Raw genomic sequence first — 17,010 nt, 5'->3', positions numbered from 1 at the left:
TATTATTCAATCCCTGTTAGAAAGTTGCTAAAGTCTGCCCATGTTTTTCCTGATGTTGTGCACCAGTAGGCGACACCAAAGTCCAAAATGTTCAGATCCTACACCTGCTGTAATGCCCGTTGTCTGTAAACCAGGGTTCTCACCTGTTGTGGCGCAGGCCTGCACAGCGTGACTCTGCTGGTGGGAGAGAGACGAGTGCTGCTGGGAGTGACCAGAGTGCTGTTGGTGCTGACCGTGCGCCTGGTGCTGACTGTGGGTGGAGTGAGGGGAGACGTGAGAGTGGTGAGGGTGGTGCGATGTCTGGCCATGGTTGTGTTGGTGGTGGTGGCCGCTGCCGCTTCCCGCACCAGGAGAGTGCTGGTAGGAGCAGGCGGTGCGGGCCTGTTGACTGGAGTCACCGGGCATACTCATCAAACCTGCTTGGGAAAAAAACATAAAGACACATGAAACTTTAAAAAACGGGGCAAAAATGATGGAGACGACAGCGGTTTTTAACCTTTTTTCCACTCCAACAGCTCAATCAAATAAAGTCAAAGATTCTCCTTCAACAACTTGTTCAGATTTGCACTCTTGAACTCATTTTAAAGTGGATGTGGATTACTTTCAGCTTGCCATTTCTAAATTATTGTTAGTCAGTTGTTTAAACCACCTACATGCCTTGGTATGTCACCCACAGCTATTAGCCTCCTATTCAATCACACATGCACAACCACTGCTATGGATTCTCAGTAGCAGGAATATGTTTTATACATCGCAATACCACCAAAGGAATTATATGGGTTTGTTGAATCCAAGTCCATTTTACACTGCAGGAATTGCAGCTCGGATCAGAAAACTGATCAGTTTATGTGGAGGCTATTTATCAGCAAGAATAACGTATCAATAAATTTGATTTCACTTTGATCTGGCAGCAGACTTCCACATCTTTGCCATCAGGCTGTGGGACGGCATGAGAGGTGAATGCACCGGCACCCCTGTAGCTTGCAGCTGTAACTTTAGACATAAATGTCAGCACTGGGTGGTAAAATAAATATATTCACTTATGAATTCACAAGATTAACGATTTTCTGCCAGCTGCTCTCTTGCCTTATTTGCAGCACCAGTGCGGGCTTCTGCCATTATATTTTTATATATTCTTTATAGATCTCTATCAGCCATTCATCTGATAATGCCTCTGACTCAAGTAGGCTTCAAACAAGCCCTTTTATGAGGGCACACACAGAGCGTGAAACAGAAAGCCTGGGTTAACAAGGATAATCACTATTGGTGATACCCATCATCTCTGATTGGGGGTTTAGGTTTTGGCGAGCCAGCCTGGCTACGTCACCCGGTGTCTCTCCTGTCTGGTTTGTCATAAGAATCTCTGACTTATCCCTCACACACACAAACACACACACACTCTCCCTCACCTCTACCTATGAATTCCTTTTCATCATCGACACTGAAGAAGCTTTATGTCGGTTGCTGCCTCATTAAATTTTCAAATGATGCTGCAGCGTTTCTGGACCTCGGCTGTCCGCTTCCCGGTTTTGTGAGTACTTAAATGTAAAAGGCCCTTCCAAGGACGTCCAACTATAAAGTAAGGCGGACTGTTCGAAGGTTACTTTCCTTTGGTACATTTGTTTGAGTCGTGTTTACCTTTTCCTTTATTTGCTATCACTCCAAGATCTCTTCAGAACTTTTTGTGACCGATAGAAAGCGAATCGATGAGTGCACCACCGAGTGCAGAGTAGTTTTCATTCAGTCTCTTGATTCCCCTCTGCTGTGCGTATATCCAATGCTTTCATTGCCTTCACTGTATTTACAGTACTGCAAATCAAAGCTCCATTTTTATCTGCGATTTTACCACGGCTGTGTTCCTCTTTCCTAATTTACCGTACGGGTGCATTTAAAGGGAATAATAACAGGGTTCTCTTTAAGATTTTAAGATGGCAGAAAGGGAAAAGGGCAGCATAATTTTGAAAGCCAGATTGTAAAATGAGACTTCACAAGTTGATCCAGTTGTTGATTCATTCGTTTGCTCTTTAGAAAAGGTTCATATTTGCTTCACCGTGACCTGTAATTCAGGATGGTGGCACTGCCTGAGCCCGTAGCAATGCGGTGTGTGGTCCTGGACTCGCTGTAGATACGATGAGCTCCTCTGTCTGGATGACTCATCGTGACTCAAATTCTCAAATACAATGACTACTGACACCGTTTCCTGCTAAGCCTCACACTTAAGGGACCCTTTCAAGCATCCACTAAATCCATTTTCTTCCTCATTTTCCTTTTAGATCTCAGCGCAGTGCCGTTTTCTCCCCCACCATATATTCTCATTGTCTTATCTGTACTCTGCGTACAACCCTGACCACAAATTGAAGGGGACCTTGTCAGAGGGTGAATCCAGGCGGCAGTTGCGGAGGTCAACAGAGCGTATCAATCTCCTTGGTTACAGAAGATTTGTTGATGTGTATCAGGAGTAAAAAGTGAGAGAGAGAAAGCGGGAGAGGGAGAAGAGAGAAGGTGAGAGGAGGTTGGTGCGATGGTGGGGTGTCCAAGAGGGAGGAGGCCTAGTGACCTGAAAGCGTCAGGAAGCAATTAGCGAGATGCTTCGCAAACTTTAGAACCAATCTAATTAGCTGCTATCAAAGCTGCAGAACCCTTTGCTCTGCTCGACTACAGATGTGTTTGAGAGTTTTTTTCCCCCCCTTCTGTTGAATTCTTACTCTTAATTGCCTTTACTCATTTGACTGAGCGAGCCGTAAAACGCAGATATGCGGAACAACAGATTGTTTGTTTATTAAAACACAACAGAGTAGGAGTCGTGTGTGGTGGAGGTTAATACTGGAATGCCGGCTATGAAACCAGTGTTAAACTGTTTGAATTTATAAAGGTGGTGGTGGTGGGGGGGCTTATTCTTGTCAGTTAATTATGCGCACAAAGCCTCACACAGAAGTTTACTTTATTTCCCCGTGAACACACGTGTTATTATTAGAGATGGCACGATACCACTTTTTTATGTCCGATACCGATACCGATATCATAAATTTGGATATCTGCCGATACCGATATGAATCCGATATTGTGTTTTTTAATTAATAAAACTGTTTTTTTTAAATATCTTGCTGCATTTTGTATAAGTTCATACTCAAGTTTAAATAAACAACAACACTAAAGCTATTCTGTTATACCTGTGTGTAAAAAATACATTGCACCCAAAATATTTCATAGTTCAGCAACACTGATCAATCTAATAAACTTAAACCTGCTCCATCCTCCCTATTCTGGTATTTTAAAGAGTACTTAGCAGAAATATTAAGCAACCTAACTAATAGGGTTGCAAACTCCCAGCAAAAAAAAAAAAAAAAAATAGGGAACCACCCACCCTCCACCTCATGATGCTTAATCGATGTAATCAACTTTAATTTGATGCAGGGCGAAAAAAAATGCACAGAAACAAATTATTTTTCAAGAATAATTAAATAGATTCAACATCTTTCTTCAACAGAATTGCAGAATTCACAGATGGTACCTTCCCAAAGGAAAAAGTACTATAGCTTACTAGGGTATATAGACTTAAGAGTTACTATATATAGTAATGGACTTCTATACATTTTACATCAGATTAAAACTTTGGGTGTAAGATTCAGATAATTATTTATTAAAAGCTACATATTTTAAATGAGAATAAGAAAGAAAAGTATGTCTTTGTGCCCCCTTTTCCCTGTTCATGCCCTATCGGCCCCCCTGGCTGCACTTTGCTAGATCCGCCCCTGCACAGTTACCAGCCGCCAGTCAGCTAGTAGAAAAGGATCCTGGTCTAGAAAGTAATATTAAATAAATTCTAACAACAGCTTATCAAGGTTAAACGTGCTGCTGTTGTTCAGCCGCTGGTTTCCTCTTTCTGGCGCGAAGTGGGCCAAAAACAAAGAAGAGAGACGGACTAGCAACAGAAAAGCCGATCAGCTGATCGTTAAGCAGTTTCACGATTGAAGTAGCGGCAGGAAGGTGAGGGAGGAGAGAGAGGCAGTCACTCCATATATCGGTTGTTAAGCTTAAGATGGGAATGCTTTACAAACATTCAGAGATAAACTTACACACTTGCTTTACTTCTCTCTGGGATAACTTCCTCAGAGATGAAATGCTGGTTTGGTAGTGAGGCTCCAAATACACACAGCCGCTCTATCACGTGAGGCACACTGCTGCAACGTGCTACGGTTATGAGCCGAGTTACGCCGTGTTGCAAGTTTTGTGAGATGCTTTTTTTGATATTTAATGGATCGGAGTACATTTTTTATTTTTCGCCGATATCCGATCCAGTAATTTAGGTCAGTATCGGACCGATACCGATACGTAATATCGGATCGGTCCATCTCTAGTTATTATAGGTGTCGAACAGGTACGCATGAGCAGGCACACTAATCCGCACACAAAACCACCCACCTTGCTGCGAGAAGGACTGCTCGAAGACGCACTTGTAAAGGCTGCGGAACGAAGAGCTGAGGTCCTCGAAGTCTGAGAAGCAGAGCTGCTTGTCCCGTGACTCGGGGACAGGTAAACCGTACTGGGGCTGCGGGGGAGGAGGAGGAGGCGGTGGCGGCGGAGGTTGGGCGGGCTGCTGGAGGCTCAAGGACTGGGACGAAGGTTCCGAGTGGCTGCTCACCTTCAAGGCGGATAGAAAGAAGAGACAGACCGACTGTTAAAGGCACAGGGAAGATCAGAGAACGTAGCGGTTTCAGAAAAATGCCTGACAAAGGCTCGATTCACACTGCGATTGAAAAGATTTAGTTCGTCAAGGTGATGAGGCATTTAAGGTTCAAGTGCATATGTTTTATGTGCTTGACTGGTTCATCAAAAATTGTAACAGTTTTTTGGATCATTCATGACCAACTCTTGGCTCTACTGTTTATAAAATACACAAAAAACACCACCTAATGGCACCTAATTCTTTTATTGACTGCTGCTTGTCATACACAGAGCATGTCCAGAAGGATTAGAGAGCATATTAGTGACTTCAACAATTTCTGTGCCTCCCTGAATTACACCAAGCCTCAATTAAAATGTTGTTTTAATTGTCAAGGAACTGCCATTCAGTTGTGAAATCTCCCCGCATATGAAACTGCTTAAAATTATTGGATTACTCCTAAGTGGATTGCATTTCATCACCATCTTCCTCCAGCACCTGCAGCAGCAGCGCGCGGCTACGAAACAACAGCAATTTGTATCCAGAGAGAGGATTCACAATTCAGATATTTGCTCCTAATGTGACATAATATAACTTGTGTCAGTCAATCTAAAGACAGGATGCAAAACAGAAGCACAAAAGGTGATTTGGGACTGCACGGATCATGTAGATGACGTATGTGTTAAACCTATATATGATATATAATGTTCCATTTATTTTGATCATATAAACAAAATACAAAGGTTCCCAAAAAAAAGTGGGAAGAAGTTCACATTTATTTAATCCCACCCCTTCTCCATAAGTTATCAGCTAGTATTTATCCAGATTTGTTACTAATATAAACTCAATAGCAGCAACAGACATATTTCTAATAACACAATATATACACTATGTAAAAAAACAAATTATTTATTTTACAACTCCACACCTCCACACATCAAAGCCCTGTACCTCCAGTTTTGGAAGGTTAATTCTAACATCTGTATAATCTGAAGTGAGATTAATGGGTTAACCTGGAGTGCCTTAAACCCGAGTTCTTCTTAAATGCCATGAGGGGTCCAATAGTCTGTGAGGAAACAGCTTTCTGACTTGACCTCTGTAAACACTTTCCTCCTGTATTAATGGTATCAGTGACACACTGTGGTTAGTAATATATAAATAATTAAAAGATCAAGATGGCGACAGCAAAAACAATCAAGGTTTCAAAGGCTTGGGTTACACCGCGGTAGCTATGACACTCTTTTACACTTTTTGAGCTTGAACTCAAAAAGTCGCTCTCATTTTACCTGGTTAGGTAACCATAGCAACTAGCGGGAAACGCATAACCTGGTCTGGAGCACGTTATCTTGTAGTTCCAGTTTAAAACCAGCTGTAAATAACACATTTTCACAGATTCTTTTAATCAAACACAGCAGAAAGGAGCTCTGCATTGGGGTTAGTTATTCAGAAATGCAACGTTTTCGTACATCCTCCTACTCTGCTGCCCTGTCGATTTTTAAAAGTTAGAATTACAGTTTGCAGAAAAGAAACTTCTCAGTGTATTTGTGGGCGCTGATCAGCAAGAATATTACATGAAGACAATTATTTCACTTTGAACTGGTCAAAAAGTGATATACTGAATGGTTAAATGTATTGAAAAGTTTAGCTGTTGTGTTAGAAAATGAAAATCCCGCAGTGAGACTGCACTAAAGCTGAACCACACCTCAGTGTATTTACATATGCAGCACCGATTTCGTTCCTTACCTGCAGCACCAGTGTTGTCTTTTGCTGTTATATTTTTATTACTTATTCTTCATAGTTTTCTGAGACCAGTCTTAAGTGAGCATGCTCAGATCCTGTCGCCTGTTGATGAATACTATTGTGAGGCCGTTATTTTGCTTTTTAACCCTTAAATCAGGCACATCTGGTCAGATTATATTAGCAACTTATTCACTTATCCTAACATTAGCAGTCAGGGTAAATGATCACACAAAGGTGGTTATCAGTTTCACAACTTAACTCGTGATTGATTAATCCAGCTATGAGCACGTTCACATTAAAGGGATGACGCTGGCAGCATCCGGCCAGTCACACAGATGGACGTCTCCACTGGCAGTCGAGCGGCTGATCTTACAAAGAATGATAAAACTGTGAGAGTAACTGAAAGAAACGCTCCTGCTGTAGAGAAATCAGCGGTGTGAATGCGTGTAACAGAAAAACACAGTACAATAGTCAGCAAAATAAAAGTATCAACACTCTAGCATTGAAATATGGGAGAATCTGATGAATTAGACGCATGTGAGATTTAGTTGTTATTCTTTCAGATGTAGGGTCTGACAACAGCCTAAAGATTCAATATAAAAACATAATTATAATGTAGGTTTAGACTCTAAGGTCCACATGTATGAATAGATGCCCTGTTTTGGGATCATATATTATAGGCTATAGAACAATAAAATCATTGTTTTAAAAAAGTAATCAGGGAATGAAGTTGTGTCTAAGAATCAAAGTCTAATGCTCATCGGGGAAACAGCAAGAGTCTAGATGAAAAACTTCAGACCCTGCACGCACAAAAATCCAAGGACTTTTCCACAAATGGTGATTCTATTTCCCAGATAACTGATTGGTTGGTAAGCAGTGATCTCATACCTGCTGATCGACAACCTGGATCGGGTCTGCAGGATAGGTTACCATGGCTACAATAACAAGTAAGTAGAGGTAAGAAGTGAACGGACTTTGTAATACTGCAAACCCAGGGTTAACCTTGAAGTTACCTGGATAATCCCAAATCCAGCTTCCTAGCACAGGCCTCAAGTGGAGAGCACCTCTCCCTGTAAGTCAAAATGCATTAGAAACAAACCTCTTGGCTTCTTTGTCTCTACAAGCTGAACCTAAGCGAACACACCTGAATTTCAATTGGCAGACAGAAAAGCAAAATTCAATAATAATACGATTTAATTTAAATGAATTAAATTAAAACTTCAGCCGAGCCCTGGACACTTATTTTTTTATATAAATTACTGTCAGAAATCATTTAATAATTCAGCCATTCAGAGTGATGATCATACCAAATTCAATTTCACACAATTAAAATGGAATCGCTGCTGCCTCTCATTTCTTTTCACATAAAAGCAAAAACAAAATACGGAGCTTCAAATATCTGCCGCATATTGTGAATGCAGCCGGTCTTCATCCACCCTCATTTCATCCAAGCTGTCATCTTCCTCACCATCCACCCGGAGAACTCAAGCAATTTGCTGTGATCAGTGTGTCTCTGCCAATATAAGCCAACTTACGACGACACATCTCCCACACATCTACCTCCACCCCAATAATGCCAGCCTTTCCATAAACTCTCTCGGTGTCTGAGATCTCTGCCAGCAATGCCACCAGTAATCACCGTCAGTCAAGGGGATGCGGGGGGAGGGGGCTATCACCTGCTTCAGGTAATGAGTCAGAACTAAACCCGATCCCACCGGACTAGACCGCAGATGAGGTCTGAAACGATGGAAGAGGAGGGCGAAAGGTGGAGGAGCCGATGCAGGGAGGAAGAAAACAAAGGATGGCCTCTAGAAATGAGAGGTTAACGAGATGAGATTGCACTGACCTTTGCTAATGCAGGTGGGAGGTGAGCAGGGAAAAGTGATTGATGGTAAAAAGGTGAGCAGCTGTTACAAGGGAGAGATAATGAAGAGTTGGGATTTTTCAGCCCTCCTGTAATTTTGTTTTTGAACAGAGACTGGCCTTTAAAACTGTATTACATTTGGTTTAGAGGGACACAGGCGCGAAAGCGATCACAAATACATCAAACACAATGCAGGTCTGTCTAGTTCCCATATTTATATTTGACCGAAAGGAACTTTAGCGATCGCAGTGGGGAAAACGCTGTAGTAGCTACACTACTACAAGGATTTGGAGAATAAAATGGATTGAACAGAAAGATTCCAAAAGGCACACTTGCTCACAAAGGTTTATCCACTGGGAGCAAGAATATATACAGGTGAAAATATGAATGACAGTCGACACAGCAGGGAACTGCAGAGCAAGAATGTGAAGTGAACCGCCCCTTTTTGTGTACCTTATAAAGGTCACGAGGACACCAAAAACATTTGAGCATCACTTCTTTAAAGCCTGTAGATACTACATTAGTAGTGAAAGACAATCCTCAGTCTTCTGCACAACCCACTGTCATTGCTGCACTTTGCTATTGCACTGTTGTGTCTGCACTGTCTTGTGCTTGTATCGTTCTGTTCTGCCTAGTGTTGCACTGTTTGGGGTTTTTTGGGGGGAAGATTTTTGAATTTTTGCACACTTGCACTTTATGCAGTCCTGTATTGATTGTCTGTTATATGTTATATGTGGCACCATGGAGGAACGCTGTCTCGCTTCACTGTGTACTATACCACTGCACATTGTTGGAATGACAATAAAGCCACTTGACTTGACTTGAAAGGAAAACTAGGGGGAGTTGCTTCAGTTATTCAGACATCAGGTCACTCCAAAATCACTCCATTAATATGTGTTTTGAATCTCAATAGCTCATCATGGGTCAGTTTATGTTCTGACATATTGGTTTCCTAATGTAGTCCCTCTTTAATAAACAAGCAGCTCATTATCATGTAAGTCGGACTATTTAAGACTACTCAGTTAAATAGGACCTTGTTTTAAGACACAAGGAATAATTCATACAGTCAGGATAAAATATGGCCCGATACAGCTATGTGCAGAGTTCCTTCTCTACTTTGCATTATCCAAGTTTGTAGGAGCCATAACATTGGACAACATGGGATTGCATCACTGTGTCCTTTGTATACAGTGTGTGGGACCTGCTGAAATAATAGAGTTAGTGGGGTATGGTAGCTTCTCAGTGTTAAGTGGCTTATTAAACAAAACAACAACAAAAAAACCCCAAATTTGTCTGAAAATGGTCAGAGACAAAGACTGGACTGGAAATGAGTGAAAAAGCAGCCAATGTCCAAAAACAATCTGAAAGCCTAGAGAACTGTTGCTCAAGAGCACTTCAAAAAATTACAACAAAGACTGGCTTTTTAAAATCAAAACATAAAGAAATGAGGGGTGGCTCAAGACTCTTTGCTCAGTACTGCAGTTACATAAGCACCAGGGGAAAAAAGAGCTAGAGCTAGAGTATAGTCCTTCGCTCCTTTCTCACCTCCACACAGCTGGCCAATCACAGCGTTAAGTGGGTGTGAATGTAGGATTGTCGTGTTGGCGCTTTACAAAAATGTCTGAAGTCGAAAGAGGTTTGACGTGAAGAGCTTTCAGAGCCTAAGTTCAGCAGTATTAAATAATCTTCAAACGACACACACGCACCCACACACACACACACACACACACAGCATCTGGCTCACACGAATGGTCACTCATCTAAAAACAGCAAAACCAACAAAGATAAACTTGCTTCTTGCCGTTTTGTTTTATTTTTGCATGACAGAAGCAAGCCTCTATCAAAGCATTTCCCACAGGTTTGAAATTTATTTTGTGGTGTTCGGCCCTGAGGGGCGCGAGCGGCTGCAAAGAGTATTGATAGTCTGTGGCAAAACAAAATTCAATTCACGAGCTAAATAATCAGTGCATATGAATGCAATGTTCAACAACAAGCAACTGAGTTTTCAATCAATCTGCACTCTGAATTGCATTTCCATACCTCTGGAAGGAAGGAATGATAAAAGTCTCTTTGGATTGGGTCAGCTTCACTTGTCTGAGCACAAATAAATTCTCCATATAAGAAGCGATGACTGGAGTTGCCCATTTGATTCTTTCTATGCATGTTAAAGTAGCACTACAATAGTGAGATAATCCATTTCCCCTTGATTTTTTAATAGGTGATTTAATTAGGCCTAATTAAAAACCAAAAAAAAGTGTCATTTCTTTGCTTCTACACGCAGCGAATGTGCTCTGCTAAAGATGAGCGAAAATATATTTGGCTGTAAAATCTGAGCATCAAACACAAAATGAGAGTGAGCAGTGTACTGTAGATCCAGCGTACATGTTGTTAGCTGGTTACCACCTCCTCAGTCTGCTAAGGGTGCAGCAGACACCTTCTGTACTGATCTGGTGTCTCGACCGGTGTCTGAATCATCCAGATTATTTCGAGTGAATCCAGGGGAAAAAAAACAAAAAAACACAGAACACGTAAAAATAGTTTTAATGCTGCTTGTTTAAAATTTGTCAGCTGTGAATGAAAAACCAGACACTGTGGCAGTGTCCTTGAATTCTGAGTGGAAAATTGTCACGAGAAACGTAAAACCTAGAAGCGATCACCCTAAACAACAACAACAACCAAAAGCAAAGGTCTTACTGGTGTGTATCCGTGCACGCTGCTGCCACTGCTGACCGCGGTGCTCCGGTTGTTGAGGTTGACGGACGCCAAACTTTGCTCTGAAAGGCTGTTGCTAAGGCTGCCGCCCAGACTCCCAGGACTCTCGCTGCCTTCTGCCTCATGGTTGTACAGCGCTACCTACACACAAAACACAGCGTTGATGTTAATATGACAATAAAGGCCATTATACGGGGCCAACAATTTGAGCCAATGCACCACATAAACTCCTTCAAAGGCAGTGATTCATGACTTTATTGTTCCTTGTAGCCTATTTTGTTACACTGCCTCATTTTTGTTCACGCGCCAATTCATATCCAGACTGACGTGAGAGCCGCGCCACTCAAGGAGTTACCCATGCACCATTAACTGATGGAACAAGTTATGAGGAAAATGTGGAAATATTAGTTCTGGTCTATGTAAATTCGTCCTTTTGCTGTGTTAAACAAAAGAAAAAAAAACCAGACTCACCGACCCTAAGCTTGTGATTTTGCTTTTTGTTTTTGCCCCCTTGAACTTGTTGATTCTGATTAGATAAAGACACCAAGTTGCGCTTCGAAGTAACTACGCTGTATATCTTATCGTAGCAGATCACAAAGCGTTCAAGAGCAATGCCTCAGGATTACGTTGAATCATGTTTCTCTTGTTTTATTTGACTGTCAGGACTTGTGAAGCGCAGCGCCAACATTACCTCCAGGCAACATTTAATTGTATAGACAAATGTGAAAATACAGCCTTCGGGTGAGACAACATTAAAGGCTCTCTGGGGCAGTGCTCTACACTGCAGAACATCTTGTAGTGGCAAAAAAAGAAAGGATAGAGAAGTGTTATTGAGTCGTGGGTTTAAGTGTTAATCCTGAACCGTTTCTGTTTGGATAGTTTTGGTAATATCGGCACTGGGTGAAAGTTTAATTCTCCTGACTGTGGAAGTAAAGGAACAGGGATTTCTTTTTAGGTTTAATGAGGTGCTTTAGGTTGAAATCTACGCAGAAGAAAAGAACCGAAACACTGATCACGACAGATCATAAAAGATTTGTTTTTTCATTATGCAAACATTACAGTAACTCAGTGCAATGATCTCTGATCCTCCTCCACCCTCTCGACCTCCGCTATCCTAAATTCCCAGTATCAAATTATAGGAACGCCTTCCTTCAGTAGTGCAGACTTTGCCCAATGCAAACAGAACATCGGCGAGAGCAAACGTGTTATAGAAGAAGCTCTGACGCACTGCTGTGCCTGCAGGACGCCACCTGTGCGGATGTGGGCGGATGTCACTGACGCCGGCATCGGCATCATTATCATCAAGGTCTCCGTGCTCTGAATCATTGTTTCAAAATGTATACTGATGTCTGAGACGAGTCAAGTTTTGGTCTTTCCTGGCGTAGCGCGGATTGAGTGCAACCTGACACGTTTAAAGAAATCAAATGAAAATCCTTTTGTTTCTCCACCTGCTGCACGAGTGGCACGCCAAACACGCCAAACAATAATCGCCTGATGATCTGCACCAAGTTGGCTGTTTGTGAAGCTCTGTCCTTGTTTTGTCTTAGCGATTATCTAATAAAACTGCAATACCTTTTGCGGCGTTGATTAATAACATTATTAACGGCTTTGTTATAAGAATGATGGTGGAAAATGTGAAGGATCTGCAGTATCTACTTTTTCAGGTAGGCAAGTTAACCCACTGCACTCTGTTGTTTGCCGTGTCTCACAGCAAAAAGGACTGAATTCCAGATAATAATAATAATAATAATTAAAACTGCATGAGTACTTGGCTACAACGCTGATAAGAAAAAAAAAAGTGCTGAAATTCTCATCCTCGTGTCTCATATTGACAAATTCTGGGAAGTATGAGTCAGGGTCTGTTAAAAGTACAGAATGGAAAACTGTAACGTGCTCCAAAGTCCAGACCTTCGCATCCCATCCAGAACTAACAGAGTAATGCGAGCTGCTGCGGAACAAACTTTCTCTTTGGTTGGGGACAGGACGAAAAGGATCACCCACTGCGCATAATTACCGTGTTTGTGTGGGTGTGTCCGTCAGATCAGAAAGGTGTCAGAGGTCCCTGTCTCTGCTTGATCTCTGACCCTCACATAGACGATCGCATGCCGTTTAGCGTTTAAATGCGCGTGTGTGTTTGTGTTGCATAAGGCTTTCTGCTAGAAGTGAAGACTTGTTCCGAAGGCGTCCCAGCCTCTAAAGAAGAGGCGAAAAAGAAAAACAGACACTTCTTCTGCTGCTTCTGCTGCAGTTATGTCTTACTATAAATATGTTGTGACAAAGTTTGACACATTTTCCTCACCAGGAAGTACAAATGACTAATCATTGCACAGAAGAAATCAATATTCATTCATATAAATGCCAACTAAGTATGATCATTCTGAAGATTTTTACTACAGTGTTTTAAAGCTCTGAATGGAACATCTGTCGCTTCTGAAGCATATAAGGTCATCGTCAGTGAAGCTAACAGCATTTAAATGAATCCCAATCCAGAGATTCCAGCCTACTGCTAATGAATCTCCTCTGACCCACGCCCCCTCCACCACCACGGCATGAATTCCAACCTTACAGTTATCCAGTAACCTTGTACAACAATTCTGATATGTTTGATAATAGGTCGTAGATGATATTGCTATAACAAAAGAACTCAAGCCTCATGAACTCATGTCAAAATGAACAGTGACACGAAGATTTTTCTTCTCTTTTTAACTGTTTGCTGTTTCTTTGTTATGACGTTGGCTCTGCTGGCTCTGGATCCCTTTTTGAATTTGCTGAATTTGCCAAAATGGAAGAAAAGCTCTTTCTAAAAGGAGAGTCCCCAAATGTCGAACCAACTTCTGTCTGTATCTAACTGAGAATGGAAGCCACGTGCCCGGTCATATAAACTTTGTATGCCTGCACTATTGCGCTGTTTTGTATTGAAGCAGCTGGCGCCCTACCTTGTTGGTCACAGCATTGATGGCCAGAGTGGGGGACGCCCCTCCTGACATGATGCAGTCCATCCTCAGAGACTCGGACTCCAGGCTGTAAGGGGTTGATGCCTGCAGGAACAGGAGACTGTGTGAGAAACATCTGTGGATAGAAAATGTTCATAACTGCTGATTTGGGTTCAGTATCCTGGTAACACGACCCACGTGAATGCAACTAAACATTATTATTTTATTAATAATGTTTTGGGGTTTTTCTTACAATGACAAGCCAAAAAGTCTGTTGTGAAATAGCCTAGAATACTCGTTTCTGACTGAACTAATAATGCTTCCTAATGAAGGAAAAAAGGCAGGATAAACAGTGGCTTCAGGCACTAAAAGTGAAAGAGCATAAACTGACCTGCGTACACTTCACAAACTTCACAAGGTCTTTTTATAAAATCTGTAATGCATATGATGTCTTTTCTGAAGTGTCTGCATTTATTCTACAGTGATTCCCTCTCATCTGTGGCCAGATTCCAGCTGTTTTTATTGATTTGGCTATAACTTTCACAATAAGCCCAGTAAACTGATTCAAATCAGTGATTTAGTACACTCTGGGGAGATTGATCACATTTACAGGAAACAGGATAAAAACAGTCACGTAGCAAACCCTGCTTTTCCTGTTTCCTTAAGGCTTTAATGTGGCGACTATTACAACACAAATAAAAACCACTGTGCAGCAAATACATCACTGATTGCCTGATATCTCCCTGCATAAAGTTTGAATACACCTAATTCATCGTATTCTATTATATTATAATTGTGCTATAGAATAAAAGACTAGGAATATAAAATAAAAGCAGCAATGTCAGTGAACCTTGTTGGCTGGCTGGGTCATTTTAAGGTGGGCAACATGTTTTTGGTGTCACTGGGCAAAAAAGAAAGCTGCATCAACCTTGCAGCATTGTAAGTGAAGGGAATTTCTGCAAATACTCTTTATTAAGCTTTAGAAAATCTAGCACCCACAAGAGACTTTGGCTAATCGTGCATTTTCTGACGAGAAAAGGTAAGTAGTCTTAAGAGCAAAAAAAAAACAACACAGAAAAACGTCCAGCGTTGGTGCAATGGGTTTGAATTCCCTATGAAGCCAAAAGTCAGCCCTGGCTTATCTCTAGCCTGTGCTCATCTTTTGGACGGGGGTTATAACAGAGAATGGAAAACTGCAGGAGGAAAGCAACTTTTTAAGGTGGAGATATGTGCTTTCTGAAGGTATTTCAAAGTTTTTTCTTTGGCCATTGGCTGCTTTTTCACTCACTGACCAATGAATCACTTAAACACAAAAAATGTGTCTAACTCATGGAACAAAACAGTTTTGTGTATACATATAAAGCGCATCCTTTGTTTCCAGTTGTCTAGCGGGATCTATGAAAATTGCCAACGTTAACAGAGGTCGACAGGCATAAAAATAATATTTTGTTCACCAACAAGGTGATTCCCAAAGAGCTATTAGCTGAAATCTTGGCACGGTATGTGGTGCAATTACAAAACTGAGGAAACTGGAAATAAAGCTGATGAAAAGTATCTGAAATCCATGTGCATAAGAAATGGGAATAAAGTCCAGTAAAGACCTGGCAAAGAGCCTGAGAGATGCATCCTTCCCTTCAGGTGATCAATCTTCTGTTCACTAAAGCCTCATCAGAAATGGTCTCAGTGGAAGGATGGCTGTCAACAAGCCACCTTAACCCATTAAAACCGATGGGAGCTTGGGTGAGTTCATCTGAAAGCATCAACTCTATGCTTTTTCACTGATATTCTCTCCTTTCTCAACCAACCTTCGTCTTCGCTGGGGTGCTGCGACATCGTGCCTGTGATTACCGTAATGACTCTAATATCACTGAAAAATGCTGCTTTTAGGAAATGCTGGAATCCTTTCAATTGAGCAAATGGTTCAGGAGTTACGGGAGATGTTGCAAAAACGTTGCAAAACACCAGTCTGATGCCAGCAAAAGAAGGGAAACTGATGACAACAGGTGATGGACCCAAAGAGGAGGAGGTCAGCAGACAGGTACAACAGGTAAAAGAGTCACCTGTAAAGCCCTGTGGAGGCTCTGTCAAGATTTAGGTTTGCTTTCAGCCAGTGGTGCTGGGGATCTTGTCTAGTCTTCAACTATTCCTAACGACTACTTAAAGAAACTACAAGAAAGCTTGTCTAAGACACTTTAGACTGTGTTGAAGAATAAAGGTCATACCACATACCGAATTTCAAGATTGTTAGAACTGTACAATTGTAAAGACAAACTCTGTTTTTCCCTTAGTAAAGATTACTCTTACTTACATCGTGGTTAAACATGTAAGTAAGAGTACCTACTTCAACCATAATGTGAACACAGTAACTGTTCTGGCTGGATGAGACACTAATGTGGTGAATCCTTATCTTACGTTACTCACCTGTGATAGCATGATGGGACTTGGCTAACTTCAATTCAGACCACTTAAATTACAACATGCTAAAAGGTTATAGTGTTTTTTCCCCTGTTTCCTGTTGCCGTCACTAGATTTAAGCAGTAAATAGCATTTTTTTTAATTTTCATATAGAGTTTATTGTGGTTAAATATTAGTATAAAGGGGTACACTAATATTTTTTTAAACAGTAGAGTCTCGCCTTCTAGTTATTATGCAGAAATCATTCATGGATGCACTCCGCTGATTGAAAATGTCCAGAGGAGTTTGAAAACGAGGACGGAAATGAAATGTGACAAAGGTTATGAGAAATCTGAGTGTGCTGCAAGTTCATGATTCTTCACTGAGCCTCCTGAATCACCATCACGCCCCAGGCTCACACTGTGTGAACTAGTCGAGGCGCGCTTCATTTAAATTGCTGGACACTTAAACAGCCTGGAAGTGGACACATCACTTGCACTTGATAAGATGAATCAAGCCATCCTCATGCATTATTCACGTACCTATAATGCATTCAGCAGCAGTTCATTTTCCGCTGCTGTCCTCACAAAGCGCTAAAGTAGGGTTAACTGAGTGTGAGGACGTGAGGAACTATTCAAAGATCGATGAGGGGCTAAATTGATGCCTGCCAAATGAAAAAGAAAAAAAAAAAGAAGAGAGAGAGA

The 17,010-nt window shown here is 41.4% G+C and overlaps 1 protein-coding gene across 6 annotated transcripts in view; it reads right to left on the bottom strand.

Annotated features, from left to right (window-relative positions):
* LOC116309675 (forkhead box protein J3-like) overlaps window positions 1-17,010 on the bottom strand; it is a 67,187-nt gene that overhangs the window by 10,375 nt on the left and 39,802 nt on the right. For all 6 annotated transcript variants that reach the window (XM_039603921.1, XM_039603920.1, XM_039603923.1 and 3 more), the window contains 4 exons: window positions 13,916-14,017; window positions 10,962-11,120; window positions 4,423-4,642; window positions 144-416 (listed from right to left, as the gene is read on the bottom strand). In XM_039603921.1, coding sequence (XP_039459855.1) covers window positions 144-416; window positions 4,423-4,642; window positions 10,962-11,120; window positions 13,916-14,017 — 754 coding nt within the window. The remainder of the gene's footprint in view (window positions 1-143; window positions 417-4,422; window positions 4,643-10,961; window positions 11,121-13,915; window positions 14,018-17,010) is intronic.

Source organism: Oreochromis aureus, linkage group 20 (assembly GCF_013358895.1).
Source record: "Oreochromis aureus strain Israel breed Guangdong linkage group 20, ZZ_aureus, whole genome shotgun sequence".
In the NCBI taxonomy this organism is placed as follows: Eukaryota; Metazoa; Chordata; class Actinopteri; order Cichliformes; family Cichlidae; genus Oreochromis; species Oreochromis aureus.
The sequence above is the reverse complement of the archived record's forward strand: the minus strand, read 5'-3'. Positions and strand labels throughout refer to the sequence as shown.